Source organism: Daucus carota, chromosome 9 (genome assembly GCF_001625215.2).
Source record: "Daucus carota subsp. sativus chromosome 9, DH1 v3.0, whole genome shotgun sequence".
Classification (NCBI taxonomy): domain Eukaryota; kingdom Viridiplantae; phylum Streptophyta; class Magnoliopsida; order Apiales; family Apiaceae; genus Daucus; species Daucus carota.
In genome coordinates, this window is record NC_030389.2 from 6,822,739 (window position 1) to 6,845,401 (window position 22,663).

Sequence of the window (22,663 nt, forward strand, 5' to 3'; positions counted from 1 at the left end):
TTTTTTTATAAAATGGAATCAATTCATTAATTAAAAGCTATACAACATTTAAAAATACAATCGAAATTGGACAGACGCCGAAAAATATCGTTGTTAATCCTTCCTTCAACTAAGCGATTTGAATATGGTTTTAATATATGTATTTGTTTTCACATGACTGTTCTGAACAATCGATCATAGATACGATCCCATAATAAACTTCAAACTTGAATCAAATTCATGAAAATCATGACAATTGATAAGCTTGCTGATGGAGAATATCAAAACACACCAAAATAAAAACGAACTCTCACAAGGAGAGACTAACAAAACCCAAATAAATTGAGAACTTACTCAAAGGAAAATAAGAATTCAAACAAGAAAACGAAAAATGAAAGATTGAAGTTTTTTCTTTGGGGACCAGTGAAAATCGACGGGAACCCCTCAAAAATCTTCAGTGGAGGTTAGGATTTGGGAAGGAGGGCGATAGAATTAACTTGGACCCCTTTTAAAATTTTTCACTATATTTCATCAGAATCTTCAACTCCACTGATGTAGAATTTGTATCATCAATTCTATCAAACAATAATTACACAAGGAATATTCATAACACTATCATACTACTAATATTTTTTTAGTAATGTCAGTATGTTCTTAACTTAAACCCATTAGCAACCTGTACGTATCAGTTTACTGCTCAGTGTCATTTTCATTAGCCAGTAATTTGTAAAGTTAATTACAATTTATGATATTTTCAATGATACCAGGCAATCCAAAAATACTATGACACCGCTAAATAAATAAATAGAGTGTGGCATCAATGATATAATATTTTAATAGTCAATTAATGTTTATTTACCAAAAGGAACTACGGAAGTCTGCAGTTGATTAACTTAAATGCAATACAAATGCCATCTTCAGACTAACCAGTATAACAATCCAGTTTTAGCGAACTGTAAAGCAGTTTAGTTGATACAGTCACTAACCTGAATAAGATATGCTGAATAACTTTACATTGGATCGCTGATATGACTGCATGTATGGAAGTAGATTAAGCACCTGAATTTTCTCGCTCAGGTCTGTTACAGTGAGATCTGCTTGTTCTGCTACTGTAAGAAAATAATTAAAAGTGTCAATATTACGTATTACAGAAGCAATATATGCTACTGGTCCTTGTTTAGATGCTTGAAAGCAATGATCTGAACTCCTGTCACTTGTGCATAGGGACATGCCATTCATAGAATCAAACTCTCTTAAATGCTTATCAAGAGTTTCTTGTTCTTCACAATCAGCGATTTTTTCATCATGCAAGTGCTCAGAATTTTCGTCAGGTGCATGGGAGTGTGCTTTTCTTTGGCTCAGAACAATAGAAAGCACCCGAATAAGATGTGGAATGCACAACGGATCATATATCACATCTGCACCCAAACTGTGAAAAGAGCAAGTGAAAAATTGCAATAATTCACTCATAATAACAAGTTCAATGATGCATAGATGTTGGTGAGTTCATATTTATCACTAAATGTAGCAGCAAATTAAGATACTGCATAATTATAAAAAGATTTATATACCTTATTTAAAATATAGACCTCAAGTTCTAGTGATCCATAGAAACTGCTGGACAATGTTTGCCGAATAAGCCTCTTCGCACTACACTACTTTTAAAGTGAAAATTGATAACCAAATAACAGATGTAGTCCATACCATGTGGATGTTAATGTCATCAACACTCATTTAAAGTATTAAACTGCCTCAGTTGATTATAATTTAATTTCTTTTTCAGAATCAATAGGTCACATTGCGTTTGTTGCATCTTAGTCCATTTTCTACTTCCTCCATCACAGAGTTGAAGACGCCTTTACTTTGTGACAACACAACAGCATGGGTAATCTACTTCAGAAAAGAGGGCATGTAGTTTAATGTGTCAGCCATAACGAAAAGTTCAAAATATGTCAAAAGACACTAACTTAGGATATATCAAAAATCCTACATATCAAAAACTTGTGAAAACATATCATAAATCCTACATTACAGATATAAAACTAAGTACTTACATTAAATCTGGCATGATGACCTGGAGTTCATACTCTGATGCAGATTCCCAGGGAAGATACTTGCATTTCACCTGAAAAAAGTTGTAGTCACTTCTCTGCCCTTCTTCAGTTGCTCTGCTATATAAGCTTTGACTAGGGCATATTGTAATATTATCAGTTTGTTGGTCAACCTTTATAGTAAAATTAACAAGTGAGTTGATAATAGAATTTATCTCTTTTCTCACGTATCACATGTCGTAAGATTATCTCCGAGCTCCATAAATGTCATAATCAAGATATCTAATCAGCCTAACCAATATTCTCACCTCTGTAGTTGATTGTAGCAAACCAATATTCAGATTTAACTGATTCAGGTCGAGATTAAGCCTCATATTTGCAAGGCTGGACAAGTCACCATCACTTAGTGTAACCTGTAAAAATTAGCAGTCACAAATATTTTACACATCTATTATGCTTTGGTACGGATTCTGGTAACTACTAACTGATATCTATTCAAATTTCAAATCCTAACACTGATTTATAATTATTAACAGTAATACAAAATAATTATTTCACAAACGATTAAGTACAAGCTATGCATCACCGTGAATGTTAAAGATGCTGCGCTATCATCACTAGTCTGGAAACCTACATGAAGTGCTGGATCATTTACTAGTCATTTTTGCATTTGCATAAATCATGCTTATTCTTTTGAAAACAGCTCTATCTCCCTATATGACGAAAATTAAATGGAAGTAGCATTCAATTTTTTCTTTCTATTACGACATTGTTTTGCTTCATGTTTATAATTATAAACTGTACTTGTGCAAAGGAAAATGTTCAAGGTGTTAAACTGGTTCCGAAATGGATCCCAAATGGCATGTGGCATAATTTAATTGGCCACAGCTCTATCAAATGTGATGAGCCCCCCTTGTTCATATAAGTATAGTCAAATAAAACATACTGCAATGTCACCAACGCCATGACATTTGGGAACTTTTTTGGTACCACATTTGGTACCCCTAGCATTAATCAGCAAAATATTATTAGCTATTGGTGGCATCAAAGCATGCCATCAGTACTCAGCACAAATAAAAAAAGAAAAGCATCCCATCAGTTATCCATACAAAAATTTGCAAGTGTAATTAGTTATACTTTAAGTTTGAACCAGTATGACCACAGTTATAATATGGTACAAAAATCAGAAAATATAGCACATTTTACATAGGTAATAGGTTGGACAAATTATCATAATTCTTAGCATCTACAAATTTTTATGTCTGGTTTGTAGGCTTGCACGCCATGGAGCACATATTTTATTAATATACCATAGATTTAATTTTTATTATTTAATGTATCATATAAATTCAAACAGATTAATTTATTTGATTTATATATATATTATTTGATATTTGATAACACGTTGGAAGTACAACAACATTATGCTACACTTAATATCTAAGTTACTCAGACTCGGGTTCGTAGTGTACGACACGACACATATTCGACTGTCGGATTCGTTAATGTCGAAAATTGAGGACACAGGGAAACTGTCCAAATTTTAGACACATGTACGGGGACACAGTAAATTTTAAATAAATGATATATTTTTTATATGTTAAGAATAAATAATTTTTTTTATTCATTGTTATTATATTCAATGTTATTTTCAAAAAAACACATATGCATCTTAATACTTTCAAAAACAAAAATAACATATTTTAATTGTACAAGAGTTTAAAAGGCAAGTGTAAGTGGATGCCAGCTGGTTTCCACTTATAATATTCAAAATGAATGTGGACTAAATCAAGTCCAAATACATTATGATATTTATGCAGCTAGTATCCACACGCATATACATATGCATCTTCTTCTTCATCCATTTTTTCTTTTCATCTCTCAAATCTTTTTTTCCTCTTTTCGATCTTTAACATCTCGTCTCTCCTCAAAACGACTTATTTCTAGCGAGTATTAATTTAGATTGCTCCGACGACCTTCAACTTTTCCAGCGACAGAATAATATTATCGAATTTTCAATGGATGAATACCACCCGTATCCCGTGTCGTGTCCCATGTCGTGTCGTGCCAATACAGGTACAGTCGCCAGAGCAGGCGAGTCGGAGTAACACAATTTAATATCACGTTCCCGCTATTCTCATATAAATACATTTATATTCTATGTCAATATCTGCCTCAGTATTTGAGCATTTATAAAATATTATTATTATTATCTGGTAGCATCAATTCTTAATATAAAGGTTAAATATTTTATACTCTTAACTTTATTATATGTTTTTAATCTTATTATCTTTGTGTTCCATGGAAATTTTAGCCCCCCTTTTTTTCGCACATAACTTTCTAAAATATTACCCCTCTATCCTTTTTTTTCAAAATTTTCTGTTCTATTGTACAAAAAACTAAGGAGCATACCAGAGAAAATTTCTTAAACTTTTTTTGCTTCTTTTATTTCTGTTCTCTTCTCTTCGGCACAAATCTCTGGAGCACATCATTAGTGCTAGGAGGAAAATTAGCCAAATGATTAAGAAAGAGAACAATATATCACCTAATAACCTATTGACGTGTTTACTATTTCACTTCACAGTGTGTGTGTAGGCTAGTGATCAAATACAAACCAATTCTTAAATATAAACTACTCCCTCCGTCCCATTTTATGTGACCTACTTTCCTTTTTGGGATGTCCCAAAAAAAGTGACCTCTACTATTCATGAAAAGAACTTTAATATATAAAATGTACTATCATGTACTTTAAAAGTACACATCGTCTTAGACAAGTGGTTACTGTACATGCATTTAAACTAAAACACGTACAAGCACAAGAATAAGAGTCTATCATACTTTAGTACCAAAACCATACAAACAACTTACTTACACTTGACTTTCCATAGCACACAAATATTTTTACAATGCTCTTCGAGAACACAAAAGTCATGCCTCCACCAAAGACATGTTTATAGCAAAAGTTACGTTCTCTTACTAGTGTATCTACTGGGTTTGTAAAACAACAGCAGCTTGTTGGACATCAACAACATCACAAGTCATGATCACAGGAAGATTACCCACACGAGCTAACTGACCCTTACCCATGTGAGGCACTTTATACCTATTGTCGCCAAAAGACTTGATAATCTGAACCATGCATGACTGGAGTGACAAAAACACATTATTAAGGCAATGTGGAGATAACTCATTGAAAGCCTTTTCTACAGCAGCTTGTAATTCATCAATATTTTTTGGAGCTTCTTGGTGCTGAAGTGTTTGTATCGATCTAAAAAAACCAAGATCCAGTACATTTAAATCTGGGCTATTTGGTGGTTGACAAACCAAGTTAATATCAAACCCATCTTGCTTTTCCGCACGTATAAATTCATCATCATCAATTCTTATATGAGGTCTAGCATTATCTTGTTGGATGTATATAGTTGGTGAGGATAAAAGGGGCCATTTCTGTCGAATTTGAGGTAAGACTTGATGGAGCAAACATGATCTATAAACATCTTTGGTAACCGATGTGCATGCCTTCGTTTCAAGTGTGCCGGCGATCCGATTTTAACTACTTCTTTGAGCTGGCTCTTTGTACACAAACGGAAAAATTTCGATCTTACCATCAAACAATATATTGTTATCCCCATCAAATTGAGGACGAGCAACCGCCGCGAGAAACATTATTTTTGTAATAAATCTTTTACTCTTGCAAGTTCTTACGGGATCGGTTTCCTCCGGCAATAGATAGTATCTCTCTGTTTCTTTGGTTTGAAAAAACCATTTTTCATCAATGTGCACAACATCAAACATCTCCTCAAACTCAGGCTTTGTATCCAATGATTCTCGTTTGAGTTTTTTTAAACAAAATGCAAGCCTAGTCATTTTATTTTCATTAGTAAGATGAGGTTTAATGGCATTAGTATGAGATCGAATATTACCTCCTTCTTTGATTCGTCGGTGAAGTGTTGATTTAGCCATGTTTATAGCACATGCCAAGGAGCGTATATTTGTTCGGCGACGTAATGGAACTTGTGAGACCTCATCCCGATCAATTTCAATCTTTTTCCGGCCTACTCTGCCCTTTAGTTTAGATGATACATCAAGTGGCAGTCCTCTACCAAAAGAGTTTTTAGCTTGCACCCATATTCGTTGGACAGTACTCGTAGAACATGAAAATTTATGACTAGCTTCAATCATCGAACCATTTTTTAATTTCCCATTTGTTGATCTCTCTAATAAGAAATGAAACACAACTCGCCTTTCAGTTTCCGTCAACCGTTTTACCATCTAAGGATATAAGTAGATGAATAAAATGAGTTGGGTTAATATATAGAAATGGGTTTGACATGTATGAAATGGGTTTGGTAGAAATTTTAAGTAATTGGAAGGGAGAGTATATGCTGATCTTTTATGAAATAATGGCGCCATATTTATTTTTACTCTGTTACTTGACCAAAAGAGAGGGAATATTGCCGCTCATTCTTTCACTCACAAATCAAATGATATTTTTAAAGAAAAAGTTGGCCACATGTAAGTTTCTTAAACTTTGTGCATTATTGATCAGGTCACATAAACCTGGACAGAGGGAGTAAAAAACAGTTCCACAGTCACTATTTAAAACTACATGAATCACTAGTTTATTTAATCACTATTTTAGACAGTAAAATTAGCAATTTTTAATTTTCATAAGAAAATCTACTTATGTTAACAATTGGAGGTCGATTATTGATGATCAATTGTAGTTGTGGGAGGTCCATGATGCTCATAAGTGACGAGAAGAGGTGTGTGATTGTGGTAAGTAGTTGCTAAGTTGTGGTAAGTTATGGTGACATGCGGCGGTAGCTATTAGTGATGGTAGGCGGTGGTGTCAAGTCATAAAAGGTGTTGATAATGGTGGCAGGAGGTTCATTATTGTAGTACGGGTGAAGATGATGATCGTTGCATATATATGTATGTATAAATTTATATTTGAGAGATATGTTATATATTAAATAGTGTTTTGTGATGTACAAATTAGTGATTTCTTTAGTTAAAAATAGTGATTATAAATAAGTAAATAGTTTTTAGTTTGTAGGTTAATTTTGGCTTGTATTTGGATAACACTCTGGGGCCGTTTGGATGAGCATAAAAGAAGTGACTTATTGTTTAAAATAAAGAAGTGGATTAGAAGTGAGAAGTTGGTTTGGACTTATAAGCTATTATAAGTGTTTGGATAACTTAACTTATAAGTTGGTATAGTTTCATAATTTTGTAATATAATAATTTGTTTCTTCTAAAAAATAATTATAATAATATAAGACCTTTTATATTATTATAATTTATTTCCACCAGTGATTTGTTAATTATAGAGCAACAACGAGAAGAAGAGAGGAGGACGAAAAGCGCCGCTGAACTACAGAAGAAGCTGAGTTTGTTTTCTGTTAGTAAGAAGTTGAGCCCGAAGAAAAAGCTAGGTTTAGTAGCTTTTTTCCTGGGCTTCTTTTACTTTAATTAAGCGCTTCTCAAAATTTGCCAAACAGACATGAGATAAGAGGAAGTGGGCTTTTACCACTTTTAAGCCCACAAGTGCCTTACCCAAACACCCACTCTGTATATATACAGATAACTGTAAGTTGTTTTGCTAATTTAATATGGCAAAACATATTTTAGCATATATTAGAATTTTAAAATTTTATAGTTTATAGTAGATAAATAATGAATTCTGATAGTAATGATTATTTATTACCAAATAATAAATAAATATGACTTACTTTTTATTGTTATGTGATATTAACTAAATAGAACATATGATATTGACAGAAATAAAATATAATATTTATATCAGTCAGATATCTTTAAAAAAATTACCAAACACTATTATTCATTGCTCATTTAAATTATTAATTATATAATATAAAATTATCAATCATATATTTTATATTCAAATTTGCCAAATGGCCTTGGTCAATATTTTTTGTGTAGTCTAGAGACTAGCAGTGTAGTGTCATCACTCATCACGTATTCATTATAAAAATTAACATGATAGCATGCATAACTTCCTAATTACAAGTTATACAAAATTTATTATTTTCAAATATTTAATATCAAACAGCTACAGGCATTACAGATGCAGCATAAGAGATACTTGCCTTCGAAGCTCTTACATGGGCCAAACATATGCCAACTAAACCAACACCTGAACCTACCTGTTCTTCACATGGTAAACCACAGAAAAAAGGAATAAGTTGAAAACGAATTAAGAGATGTATGATAACATGAAATTAGTAATAATACATATAAAGCAGGACAGTACAAAAACTATTTAAAAAACCTTACGTTATTTAACATATTAAAGCAAAGAGCTTAGACATAATAGTCCTTAAGTTTCATAAAAATAAATAATCAAAACCAGAAAATAAATTTTCACATGAAAACATATGAACAGAAAGAACCATAATACTATCCATCATGTCAGTCTGGGGCATTGTTACTTCAGATAAAGCCGAACACAGCTAAACTCATCAATGATTCACGAGGCACCTTAAGAAATGAAGAAGAAATGCATGGCTTACCTCAAAGCAAGATTTACCAGAGAATATCTCAGGAAACGACAAAATAAACTCCGACAGGAAAAGGCTTGACGGCCAGATAGAACAACTGTAACCAAAAAAATGCAATCAATCCATTTAGAATTAAATAACAGATATTATGAAATTATGGAACACTAAATTTATCAACTGATAATTACAAGCAACATAACTAATACATCACTCTCCTCTGATATCATACTTGTACATGAAAAAAGAACAAGGGTGTTCAGAGTAATGAAATAACTGACAATTTCAATATATAAAGTAATCAAGCACCCACTCCAAAAAACTTGCACATAACAATGTTTAGTGTGTAGTTGCCTTCCTGCAGTCACTGAATGAGGTTTAGTAATTCTTTCTGCGGGGATTATTCCCACCCCTTTCATATAGTATAAGATACATGTTGTGCAGTGTTCAGGAGCAATAGCTTGAGAAACGTTAAAGATTAAATAATGGCAAAATGTCAATCAAAATAAAGCTAAATACTACAAACTTCTGTTAAACAACAAGCATACATCCAAGTTAGCTTGTATGTCACGTCATCGCATTCACCAATTTAATTAACTGGTCATGAAAAAGTTGATTTTACTGAATAATTCATTGTTCTAGTAAAAGTAATGCTTTACTTATAATAAAATTATAACTACTGAAAAAGGCTTACTTACAAACTCTACAAGGTTCGGTCATTAATCCACGAAGGAAATGGAACTCCCATTTCTTTGCACTTACTAATACTGAATCTAATGGTGCATTATGTAGATAGGAATCAATGTATTGTGTTTTGTCATGATTCACCAAACAAATGAAACCCTTATATCTTTACATTTTCTCATACTGATCATCTTATGATCCATTATACAGATATATAGGAATCATTATGATATGTTATAGTTATACACACACTACTTAAAAATTAACATACCCGGTATCTCCTTCAAGCAAGTTAAGTGAGCACTGCAATGGAACCACTAGCTTCTTAGATTTTGAACAATCTAAAAGAAAAACCAAAGCAAAAATAAAAACCCAAGCAATCTAAATACTTGTAATATGGTAGTTGATATTATTTTAAATGTATGAGGGGGCATATAAACTGACCATCAGGAAAAAGAAAAGAAACTCTTTTCAGAATCTTTGAGAGTCCCTTTGCCATATCATCATCCTGAAGCAAAAAACATACTTAAGTTGTGAACTTAAAAAATAACAAAAAAAAGAAGCTCAAGAATATAATTACATAAAAATCATGAATTAGCGAACAATTTCTGTTAGCATCAGGGAATAGTAAAGTATAAATTAGTGTAAAGTCACTAGTTGTTGCATGAAGTCATAATACTTCAAAGAATGTGATGTAACAGAGAAAGATGACATTTGTGTTCCCAATACTTCATCATTCTTTATTTGCCACAGTTTCAGATATCGTAATTTGAACTGTTTTCTCTTAAAATTTCATCTCAAATCATAACATTTATACTTTAGCATAACAGAATTCCAAATTGATTTACCTCAATGTAACTGTGATTTATCTATAGTCTAAACTCGAAACTCAAATTAAAATTGTGAATTCTCCTCACTATTTCTTCATATTTCAATCCAAAATTTTGCTGCAACTCAAACACTTGCTCGAACTTCTGAATAATCTAGTGTAGCAATTTATGATGGTCTTCTCAGCTTATTTCCAAATATTCAAAAACTAGCAGAAAGTCATAAGAAAAACAGTAGTGTTAACCAATTCGATTGGACTCTCTAATTCATTAAATTGCAAATAAGCAATAGAAAATGCAAAAAAAAAAAAAAAAATCGACTTAAAATCCGGGTTTTAGGCCATCTGACAAGAATGTGGTACTTCGGTAGGCGAATTGACACATCCAAAAGGCAATTTTCTGACCATTGAGAATATCTAGAGGTAATATATTCCTTCATTAACATGGTAATATTCTGTTAACATAATGTTCAATCCTCTCATTTATCTGTACCATATCTACTCGTGCAGTTACTAGCAAATTTTATTGAATTTGATTATTTATAATTTCAGAAAAAGTAACAAACTCTGCCCAGACGTCCCAGCTTAATTAAAGTTTGAATTAGCAGTCACTTTCTAATATAATCTTAAAAGTGAATCTGATATAAGTCCTTGTTACAAGCTTTACTAATCTGTCAGATTGATGAACTTGTAATCCTTACTTTGTACATCAAGAGATCCATTACTTCATCAAAAATCTGTATATATATATACACTTTTGGCATGTGACACGTTTTCAATGCATCATATTCTTTAAGCATGCAGGGAGAGGAATACCTTGTTGCTAGGCTATCTTAAAATCCTTTATCAAACAGCTATTTATCCTCACTTACTCAATTATTGGAAAGTCATAATTCAGTATAGAATTTTTGTATAGGGATTATGGTAGCAGAAGTGGTCATAATTAGGTTACATAGCAAACACCAGTTCGTATTCACAAAAATTGATCAGCAATCTGATAGTGACCAGCCACCAGCAATCCCAAAAATTCAACTTAGAAACAAATTGATTAGATCAGGTTGATCCAACATTCAAATAATCAATAAGCAAGAGTTTCTTAACATGTGGACGAGGAGAACAAAACTTATCATAATCACAATAAAAATCTAAATTAATGATGTTAACATATAAACACTGCTGGGGATCCCATGAGTTTAATGGAAACAAAAACCTCAGACTACCGTCTAGACCAACAACTCTGGGTAAAAATAAATCGACATGGATATCTTTATAAAAATAGATAAAAAGACACATGAGCAATATATATAACGAGAATCAAATGATCCTTAACATTAGAGTAATTGGCACCAATTATGCCATTATGTACAGGACAAGACGGGTACAGAAAATCTGATGGAGAATGGACTGTCAAGGATGTATGGAGTGAGCAGAATAAGGCTTGAAGGACCAAAGATGTGTTCAAGAGGATAATAATCTTCGCATACGAGGTTAAATAAAGGGTGCCAATAGCAAAGACAAAATTAGTCACTAAATATATAAGGAACTGTAATAAAATTAGTAGATGACAGGGCAGTGGGTAGGATAACTAGGACTATTCTCAAACAGAAAACAGCATAAAATGAGATATGGCGTTTGTTTACCAGTAAGTCAATTCATTTCTACTTGCAAAATCTCTTCATGTTCTGTTCTATATATATATATTTTAGTGCTAATCACGGATCATGCAAAATTACAACAAAAATTTACCTTTACAGAAATCATGAAAGTAGCATATTGTTCATACAACTCTTCAAGAACATATGCGCCTGTTGACTCAACTTCCGCAATTAGCTTTTTCAGAAACCTTTTTAAGTAAGGTCTGTAGAAATTCCCATCCTGCTCAGAAACCTAGATCCAGATTGCCAAACACTCAGAACATAATTATCACTATGTTCTTTTCGAAATAATTTCAGTCTCCTCCACAAAAGAAATCACAATCTTGTTTGCTTTTAGCAAACTCAAATCTAAATTTCTAATATATATTTGTACAGATTTCAAATATGAGAAGCAGGTACTCTGTCATAATTTCAGGAATGACAATGTCAACTTCTATATTTCAAAAAAAAAACATGTATCCTGTTAAAATTGAGATTATACCGGAGCTTAGGGCTGAGCAAAAACCCGAAATGAAACCGAAACCGAAACCGAAACCGGGAAAAACCGGGTAAAACCGATCTGAATGAAACTGATCCGAAACTGAAACCGAAACCGGAAAATTAAAAACCGATCCTCTTGTTTGGTTTCGTTTTTATGTTCAAACCGATCCGAGAAAAACCGAACAGAACCAATAATTAAAATAAATAAATAAGATTTATATATTATAATATTTATATCAAATTTTAAATTTATATATATATATATATATTATATTTTTTAAGATAGTAATATATATACAGAGTTAGACTATGTGTTTGTTATTTTCTGGTAATATTTGTTCATTTGCTATTTTCTGTTATTTTTGTTTAGAATGAATGAATGTTGCTTAGTGTCCAGTTTAGAATAAATGTCCAATTCTTCTTCTTTAATTTTAGTTTTGGCTTCTCGATTGCTCTTAGCTCTGCCTTAGTTCAGTCTGTCTGGATTCCATTAAGTGTTCTGCTAATTATTTTTCAAGATTTAACATAGTGATATATATATAGTTGTTCTAGTGGCTAAAATGAGTCCCCGTGGAGTCCAGTAATCACTTATTAGTTTTTGGCAAGAACGGTGGGCACTTGATATAAAATTCTTATTATATAAGTGCATAATACTGTCAAGTAAATATAAACTTTGGATGTCCAGAATGGATCCCAGGCAGAGATACTTAACAATGCCTGCTGCAATCCAGTATGAACAGGCCTGTGTAAACCGTTAGGAACCGCAATCACTATAGCATAGTACCTATTCATCATCTTTAGATTCATTTTCAATCCTTATAGAAAACTCCTGTAGATAATTCAATGGAAAAAACTCACAACATTCACCTCATCTATAGAAATTAAAATCTGAAATATATAGATGTTCCTTTAAATACAAACTCATTTAACCTACAAACTGGTTATTTGTATTGCTGGAGCTTGGGCTGTAACCGAACAGAGCCGACTCAAACAAGGAGTTCCAATTCGGCTCGAGTTCGATTAAGCCCAAATTTCAATATCAAAGTCTGGGTGGACAAATGTTCCATTTGTTCAAGGTCGGCTCGGAAATTCGAATCTGCTCTTCAAATATTGTCTAAATCTTGAATATGATAGGTTCGGCTCGATTTTATTTCAAGTTCAACTAGATTAAGTATGTAAAATATATACATGTAAACAGATATAAATAAACATATATCTATATAGAAGTATATATTTTTAAAATATATGAATAGGGTTAATCAACTAACTCACTTATTTTATGCTGACGTCTCAGGTGTATAATTGACATAGTTTTGGTCTCCTTTGTATCACTGGACACAATATTAGTTAAAATTGTACAACTAACATAAGATTGACATTAAGATAAACATTTTTTTTTTGTTAAATTCCATGACATGGATTTGTCTATGACTTAACAAGTTAACATGAACAAGTCAAAATGACGATAAAATAAAAGAGAGTTAAGATATAAGATGATATATGGGATTGGTTGTTGATTTTCCTTCAATTCTCTTTTATTTAATCATCATTTTGCTATATGGACAATCCACATCAATGAAATTAAACAAAAAAAGTTTATTTTAAAGCCAATTTTATATAAATTTAACAAAGCGTACTCTAATTTTGTATAGATGATTCATATTAGACTTAAAATTTGTCGGTGATCCACTTGATACATTCGAATGATTAACCCTATATGAATATAAAAATATGCATAAGTTCAATTAGGCTCGTGACCCTCACGAGAGCAACTTGAAGTCCAAGTCGATTAAACATTCGAATTCCTCGAGCTTTGATCAACTATTGTCAATTCGAATTCATATACTTTGCAAGCCAACCTCAAACAGCTCGCAAACACGTTTGGCTCATTTACACCCCCATCATTTTCACTATTTATGTATTAACACTTATTAAGTATTAACAGCTAGTTTTCCGATTTCACCCCAAAACGACATGTACAATTAAACAAAACTCAGCACAGTAAAACCTCTACAGCTTTGGTATATTTATCGAGTTTGGGTAAAATGACAATAACTTACCGCTTTACTGATACAGTGGTCCCAAATAAACCGCTGCACGCTCTCCGTAACCGAACCTCCACCACACACCCTAGAAAACACAAATTAAAATCCAAAATATTTTTAACAAAACTAATGAGTTTATATTTATATGTAGAAAGATGAGATAGTTAAAGTGTTACCGAGCCAGAGATAGCAACCAATCGGGTGATTCCATAGCGAGAAACGCAGAGACTAAGTGCGTGTGTGGAGGATCCAAGTGCGTGAGCTCTGTGTTGGCCATTGCTTTTGCTTGTTTGGCTGTTGGGTAATACAGAGAGGGGTTTTAGCTCAAATTACGGCGGTTTGAAAACATTTTGGTTTTAAGTAAGGCGTCGTTTGGCAGGTGAGATCTACGGAGAGCAATGTTTCTAGAACTCTAATTATGATTTTTTCTGATTTATTTTATATTATTATTGTTTTATATAAATATATAAACACACGTCACATCATCAAAATATTATATATTATCACTATGTATTAATGATACTACAAAAAATTATCATAATGCTACTAATCAAATCCGAACCCAAGTTAGTGACAAAAAAAATAATTCAAACATAAAATTAGTGAGTAAAAGGAAAAGAATATTAGTTGAGTGGTAAGTCTAAAGATACAGTAAGTTGACTGACAAAAAAATCTATTTTCTCTGAAATTAATAATGTTATGTAATATAAATTTTGCTCCTGTTCCTGAATTTTTTTCTCACTATTATTGTGTCTGTGTGAGAAAAGTCAATTCTATATTATTATTATGATTTAAATTGTGTTTGTTAGAGTACTTAATGTTTTTCTTTTGACTTTTACGGATTGAAAGTCCAAACGGATAAGAAATATGTTAGGTTCAAATCTTTAGCTAGCAATAATAAAACAAATTTAATTAATTATAAAGAACATATTACGATGAAGATAATGACTTATTTTAAGAAAAGATTATATTCATATTACTTTGTAAGTATTATATATTCAACAATTATTTAATATTTCTTAACCGTAACTTATTTATGAAAATAAATAGACGTTCATGTTAGTGATGCGCTTTTAAAACTTTTTTATCAGTACCTGGTATTCAACGTTGATATCTCATTTCTTTATTTAATATTTTTTATTTACGGTCACTTATTTATGAAATAAATAGATTTATGTTGGTGATGCTCTTTTAAACATTGTTTTTCAGTTGAAACTTGGTATTTAAGGTTGATATCTCATTTCTTTTGTTGGGTTGGTGTTTCTCTTCCTATCATCTGTCCCATGTGTCAAGTGGATATTGAACACCATTTGCATGTTTTCGTTAATTGCCACTTCGCTGCTCAGTGCTGGAGTTATGTAGGATACGATATGCAATCAATTGAATTTGCCTTAAATGGCTCTTGGGTAAGATGAGCACGGCCTCATCTAAAGAGAGATTCAAAATTCACTGTCTCGTGGGGTGTGGGGTGGCGGTGAGTCTTTCACGGCTGGAATGGTCTTAGAAAGTTATCGCCATCTTCTTTCGTTAATTAGTATCTCTGTTGCATTTGTTGGAAAGCAAGCAAATAATGTGGCTTGTAAAATGGTCATAATACCTTGTTTGCTAAATTGCTACAACATTTTCAGGTCTCCTCCGAGTTTTTTGTTGGAGACCCTTTCTTGATTCTGATATAAACATCTTTCTTTCAAAAAAAAAAAAACTAAAATAAAGCAGGACTGATTCCCATATATGATATGTAGGCAATTCGTAAGGGGATTCACAAACTATGCAATCTGTTTGCGAGGAGTCCACATATCTCCTTCTTTTATACTCCCTCCGTCCCTTCCATTTCTTTACACTTTCCTTTTTGGGGTGTCCCATCCAATTCTTTACATTTCAAAACTTACCCAAAATAGTTAATGGGTCCCACTACTTCTTCACTTTTCTTTCTTTTTCACACTACTTTTACTCCACTATCTTCTTTTAATACATTAAAAATTAATGGGTCCCACCACTTCACCCACTTTTCTTTCTCTTTTCCACTACTTTATACATATTTCTTAACCTCCGTGCCCAACCCAAACGTTAAGAAATGGGAGGGACGGAGGGAGTATATGTTCTGCAGAGGGTAAAAGAAGCAGAATTAGTATGATGAGTTTTCACAGCCATGTTTTATACATGATTCAGAATAAACAGTGAATGACCAATACACCTGATGAGTCCTTGTCTCTAACCACAAAGCAGTTGTATACTCATATGATTCTTAATTATGGAAAAGGACTTTCTGGTATTTAAATTGAATCGTGTGTCCCAAGTATAAAGCTAACCGTTCTTTTAAATCAAAGTATTAAGCTGTAACTTAGAATGCAAATAAACACACCACCAAATGTGTATTAATATGAAAGCAAGTTAGTTATGTTTTCGACCACAAAGCTGGATTTCTTCTCTAAACATGCCTCCCAGATCTTCGTACTGCAGCCATATCATTACCATATACTTGATCTGCCTGCCTCTTTCTTATTCCATTGATTTCAACTATCAAGCAGTTTTCAACTTTGGGGATTCAAATTCAGACACAGGAGGCCTAATTGCTGGTGTTGGCGAACGCCTTGACCCCCCAAATGGACAGACTTACTTCAAGAACCCTTCTGGGAGGTTCAGCGATGGCCGCTTAATTATAGACTTCTTAAGTAAGTAGTTCATGAGTTCAACTCATCCGCATATGCATCTTTGAGTGTTAACTTCAATGGAATTTTATCTAGTGTCTTGATGCAATTACATGCTATATTAGAATTCTGATTGTTTGAGATAATTTGTTTCAGTGGATGCCATGGATATGCCGTTTTTAAATGCATACTTGGATGCTATAGGCATGCCAAATTTCAAAAAAGGATGCAATTTCGCAGTAGCTGGTTCTACTATACTTCCGGCCACTGAATCCTCTGTTAGTCCATTTTCTTTCGCGGTTCAGGTTGCTCAGTTTGTCAGATTCAAGGCTCGTGTTCTTGAAATCCAAATGAAAAGTACGTGTATATGTTACATTACATCGGTCAAGTCCTCATAATACTGTCCTACTATTTTCCTTACCAAGACTAGAGGTACCAAATTTGTAACAGAACTTCTGTTGTCCTGATTTTCCTGCAGCCAGAAAGCTTAACAAGTACCTTCCGACAGCAGACTCTTTTCAGAAGGGGCTTTACATGGTTGACATTGGACAGAATGACCTTGCTGGTGGTTTCTACTCAAAGCCTTTGGATCAAGTTCTTGGTTCAATTCCCACAATTCTATCAGAATTTGAATCTGGAATCCAGGTTCTATAGTTCAGTTAATGATTTTCCATTATTTTCTTGTGTTTGGATAAAAAGAAATTCTGTTAAAGTTGTGGTTCTTTTTATTGCTCAGAAACTATACGATGAAGGGGCAAGAACTTTTTGGATTCATAATACAGGTCCGCTAGGTTGCTTACCACAGAATATTGCAAAATTCGGAACAGATCCATTGAAGCTTGACGAGCTAGGATGCGTCGCCACACATAATCAAGCTTCTAAACTATTCAACCTGCAGCTTCATGCACTTTGCACAAAATTAAGGATGCAATATACAGATGCAACTGTCACATTTGTCGACATTTTCACAATTAAGTCTAACCTCATTGCAAACTACTCAAAATACGGTTGGTGATTTCTTAACTATATTTAACTACGAAGACCATCGAGCTGTTTGCTTTAGGATTTATACATGTCTGGAAAATAATGTGCTGATTTCTGTACTGATTCAAAAGTTAATGACTTCGACATAAACACTGCAGAGAAAACACCAAATACACGCACACACATGACAGCTATGCTTAATTGTGTGTTAATACTGATATGGAAGTCTGATATTTGCAGGATTTACACAACCCCTGGAAACTTGTTGTGGATATGGTGGACCTCCATTAAACTATGATAGTCGCATCGCCTGTGGTCAAACCAAAGTTTTGAATGGGAATTCAGTTAACACAACAGAATGCAGCGATAACACTGAATATGTCAACTGGGACGGGATTCATTACACAGATGCTGCAAATCTACATGTCTCATCACAAATACTCACTGGGAAATTTTCTGATCCGCCCTTCGCAGACAAAATGCCTTTCCTCATTAAGCTTAAGTTCTAACGAATTGATCTATACTGTTATCACTATCTGTTACCCCAAAGTGATATTTTAGTTGATTGGCGAAGCAAATTTTTAACAGAGGGAATTGATTGTGTTAGTGGTTTTCAAAGTATTACAGGGAACTGTAGCTATTACAATTATCTGCAGTAAAATTGATAAATGATAGTTCACTGGAAAGTAATTGAAATCATCATTCATCAATAGTTTTAGAGTACAGACAAAAGGCCATATATAAACAAGCAGCTTGATATAACTTAAGCTCACATGAAATCCAAAACTATGTTTATCATCTGGATCCCAGTTCCGTGTCAACAAACTGTTAAAATTTGTACAGCATTTTATACAATATGTAGTTATCAATAACATAAATTCGAAAAATATTACTTCCGAGAAACATAAGCATAGTATTGCGCCATTGGAACAACAAAAGCAATCACTAACAGACCTCCAACAACAAGACTAAATTGTCCCCGTTTCTCTTCAGTCTCCTCCTTTGTTTTGAAATTGGATTCTCGCTTGCTGTCTTTAAGAGCAGGGCCACCAGGGTCTGGAAGCCCATCAATGGCAGCTACTAGCCGTTTAGCGCTACTGTAAACTGCTTCATTGTACTTCTCATCCACGGCTAGTACTGCAGTTAGGTAGCTCAGAATCAATAACAAAGGTAACGTATTCAAGCAATACTTCTAATGAAGTACTTAAAAAAAACTTGTGATCAGTTGCTAACTCTAATACAAATTTTATATTTTAGTTTGTGAAAATGCTAAATGATGTGTTAAAACTCTTCCTCCCTTTTCTTGCGAATAAGATTTTATTTTTTTAACCAAATTACAGATGACGAGACAGAATGGTGGTCTTATAACTAATGGTTAGCCCATCATCATTCAAAAGTGTAAGTTAACAAGGAGTCATTAGCTGTCAAACGGTTGAAGATTCGGTATACTATTGCCAAACTGTAAGATGAAAAGGTAATAACCTGTTGCTTTGATTTTTTGGGACATCAACAGATTGTTTTGCTTTTGCATACTGTTAAATACAACTATATTAGGCTTATTTTTGACTGGACTTGGGAGATTTAGGCTGTCTCAGTATATCCCATTTTGGTCAATTCTCTTTCCAAGAGGAGAGCAGTCACAAAGGGCTTTTCAGAGTCTCGATAAGAAGAAGGACCCAGTAAAGTTAGAGGGATTGGGGTGCCTAAAGAAGCGGTGAATAATCTTGGTCAATTCTTTCATCAACATGGCAAAATAGACTCGACGCAGAAGTTAATCACCATACATTTTCCTTTTTCTTTCAGAAAACCAATAGTTCTACATATTAACTTCCAGTGGCCGACCTTTACAGTTAAATTTCTCAACCAAGTAGACATTTTCCATTGCAAAGGAAGACGTGCCATTTTAAGAGAACTAGGCTAACATTTGGTAAATTTGTTTACACTCTAAGAATAAATGTGCAACTAGATCCAAGTTCATGATCTTTCTCGAACTTTCTTGTTGGCTGAGTAAGTGTAATTTCTTAGGATCAAATTTTTGCATACCTTGCTGGATTCAATATAGAAAATAGCATCAAAGCTTAGTGTTCCCATATCAATTAAAAAAATGTATTATTACCTGGAAGGTTCTCTGATACGGTGGCATCAAGAATTGTATCACCAACTGCCTTAACAAAGTCTGGGCCACCTGTCACTGCACCTTCTTTTTGACTGGTGACCAGAACAACAATACCCTTATTATTCCCATCTTCGACGCTAGGATACCATCGCTCTAATACTTGGTCAGCGTACTCAAAAGCATCAGCTTTGCTCTACAAGTAAAAGACCAAGACTTTTCGAATCAACAGTGCAAAACCAGTAGTACAGTTGCATACCAATGCTTTGGATAACAGGACAGTTGAATACAAACGCTTTCACGATGTACGAATGAAGTTATGCAGCAAGAGAAATACCAACATCCAAATCAATCTTTGTAAATGTTGACATCCTCTGTGATTAACATATGGTTCCTTTGTATAGTGCAAATCTATGTTCTTACCTAGAACCTGGTCATATCATTTAATTTTCTGATTATAACTTACATTCCTACAAAATTCAAAAAAATCATATATCTGGCTCCCGAATCACTACGGCTTTTGGGAGTTAGTCCTTCACTAAGAAAAATAAATAGCACTTTAGTTCTCAAACCATTTTCCAAAGTATCTTTTAATAGTCCTTCTCCTAAAGAAGACGGCTGTGTTAAGATATATTGTATGATCTCATCCGCCTGACATCTAGAGAGCTCAGGTTGAAGTTTCGAATTACTCCAGAGATCATCCTAGTCAAGGGGGAGCGTTAGATATACTACATTATCCTATAAAATCCTTCTCCTGACACCCATGTTTGTTTCAAGGGATCATAATCCCGGATAACATCATTATTTTCCCTAAATTTAAGGGATCATAATTTCATAGAATTGTATAGAAATCATATTTTTGATTCATTTCCGTGGATCATAATACCTTGAGATAAAGAAGGTTGTCTGAGGAATTTTATCAAACAAACTTGTTTGGTTTAGGAAAGCCAATGACTTAACATATTGCCATTACATTTTAGATTTCTAGTGACATGGCATTGATAATTGATTCATCGACAACAGCTATAATCATAATGTTGGTCCTCATTCTGCTAAGGGATGAAACACTTGTTGGTCTTTTGATAAATTTTAAAACACATTTTGGAAAATGTGGAAAATTCCACTTCCTCAATAATGTGAAATTTTCCAAAGCAATTGCTAGCTTCGAAATGTTAATTGCAATTTGCAAGTTACAAATCAACCTGGAACATACCAAAATTAACAAAAAAAATCCAGCATTCCTATTGTATGTTACCATTTTCACTTCCATTTTTGTACATTGTAGGTGTAACATGCTACCTCAATATCAACATACTACTCGGACATTTTTAATAAAATCTCGAAAAATACTAAACTTACTGTCAGTTTGCGGACAGTAATGAAATTGATCCGAAAATTCTTTCTCGACTCCAAATCCGACAACAACCTCTTCAAATCAGATTTGGTAACTCTGTTAAGAACTCCAGCATCATCAACCACATATGTCTCCTTTGGTGGCCCATCATTAAGTACATCAAACTCAGAAGCCAATGAGGGTAAAACAGGGCTAAAACTGAGTGCCAGAGAGATAGCTAAAGCTGCTAAACCATTTTGCAAACTGGAAAACAAACTTGTGGGTGTTGCCAAAGACTTAAAAGGGTCATTTTTTATTGAACAAGAAATGGGGTTTGAGAAATATAATGAATTTGACTTGTTGGGCTTGTAGGATTGAGAACTGAGTGTTTTGGTGTTTGTAAAGAGTGGAGTGAAAGAGTGAGGGGATAGGATTGTTTCCATGAGATCAAGAAATGGTGATATATGACAAACAAGAGTTGAGATATCTAGAGAAAAATTCTACACTTTTATTTCTTCATGTTATGTTGTTCTTTGGCCTGTCATCTGTGTGTGTGGTTTGGACTTTTTCTTCTGGAGGGTTTGGATTGGTGGGGAGGATTTGAATATGGATAACGTTTAACAGCCATGAAACTACAAATATGGTTTTGACTGTAAAAAAATTTCATTACACATTTATATTATTATCATATAAACTGTTTAGAAGAGGTCTTATATTTTTATATTTATGCTCATAATATTTTTTATTTAATATTATATTTTTATATATAATTTAATTATATATATATATTAGAATAATATGTATTTTTTCATGAAAGTGATTTTTTAGATAATTAATGAAAATGTTTGTATTATTAGAGCATCTCCCACCATCGAAAATCCTTAGGTAAAATGTGAGTTGGCATACTAAAAATAAAAAATTTAGCCAACCTCTCTAAAAACTCATACTCCAACCATACCCGGCCGTTGTCTATAATTTTAGTCAACCTCCTATGGATGACTAAATTTGTCGAACCTCTACATGTCCGTAGGAAATTGCACATTATTTATTACCATATTAAACTGATATATTCTATTTTAACAATTTAAAATATTAATAACATACTATTTTTAAATTATAACTAACAAATATAGCCAACACCATTGAAGCAAAATGTCTTACGCGTTAAGCAAATTTTACATAATGTTTTACATGTCCAATTTAGCCAATGATTATAGGCAACGCCTTTGGAGATGCTCTTACATTGTTAAGTAAAATGTCTTACAGGTCTAATTTAGCCAACGATTATAGCCAACGTCTTTGGAGATGCTCTTACATTGTTAAAGCATCTCCAATCATGTAAAA

The 22,663-nt window shown here is 33.2% G+C and overlaps 3 protein-coding genes across 3 annotated transcripts; 1 reads left to right on the top strand and 2 right to left on the bottom strand.

Annotated features, from left to right (window-relative positions):
- Positions 1-848: 848 nt before the first annotated feature.
- On the bottom strand, positions 849-14,637 carry LOC108202480 (uncharacterized). Its single transcript, XM_017370883.2, has 10 exons — positions 14,418-14,637; positions 14,257-14,326; positions 11,808-11,948; positions 9,680-9,743; positions 9,507-9,576; positions 8,567-8,651; positions 8,144-8,200; positions 2,339-2,443; positions 2,034-2,104; positions 849-1,408 (listed from the first exon to the last, which is right to left on the bottom strand). The coding sequence occupies exons 1-10, from the start codon at positions 14,516-14,518 to the stop codon at positions 961-963; spliced, it is 1,212 nt and encodes a 403-aa protein (XP_017226372.2). The 5' UTR covers positions 14,519-14,637; the 3' UTR covers positions 849-960.
- Positions 14,638-16,572: 1,935 nt separating this feature from the next.
- Positions 16,573-18,479, top strand: LOC108202481 (GDSL esterase/lipase At1g54790). The gene is made up of 5 exons (XM_017370884.2): positions 16,573-16,913; positions 17,046-17,246; positions 17,368-17,534; positions 17,626-17,896; positions 18,114-18,479. Exons 1-5 carry the CDS (start codon positions 16,676-16,678, stop codon positions 18,380-18,382), a joined length of 1,146 nt encoding a protein of 381 aa, XP_017226373.1. The 5' UTR covers positions 16,573-16,675; the 3' UTR covers positions 18,383-18,479.
- Positions 18,480-18,548: 69 nt separating this feature from the next.
- On the bottom strand, positions 18,549-21,947 carry LOC108202483 (UPF0603 protein At1g54780, chloroplastic). The gene is made up of 3 exons (XM_017370885.2): positions 21,346-21,947; positions 19,990-20,182; positions 18,549-19,010 (listed from the first exon to the last, which is right to left on the bottom strand). Exons 1-3 carry the CDS (start codon positions 21,760-21,762, stop codon positions 18,763-18,765), a joined length of 858 nt encoding a protein of 285 aa, XP_017226374.1. The 5' UTR covers positions 21,763-21,947; the 3' UTR covers positions 18,549-18,762.
- Between the last annotated feature and the right edge of the window lie 716 nt (positions 21,948-22,663).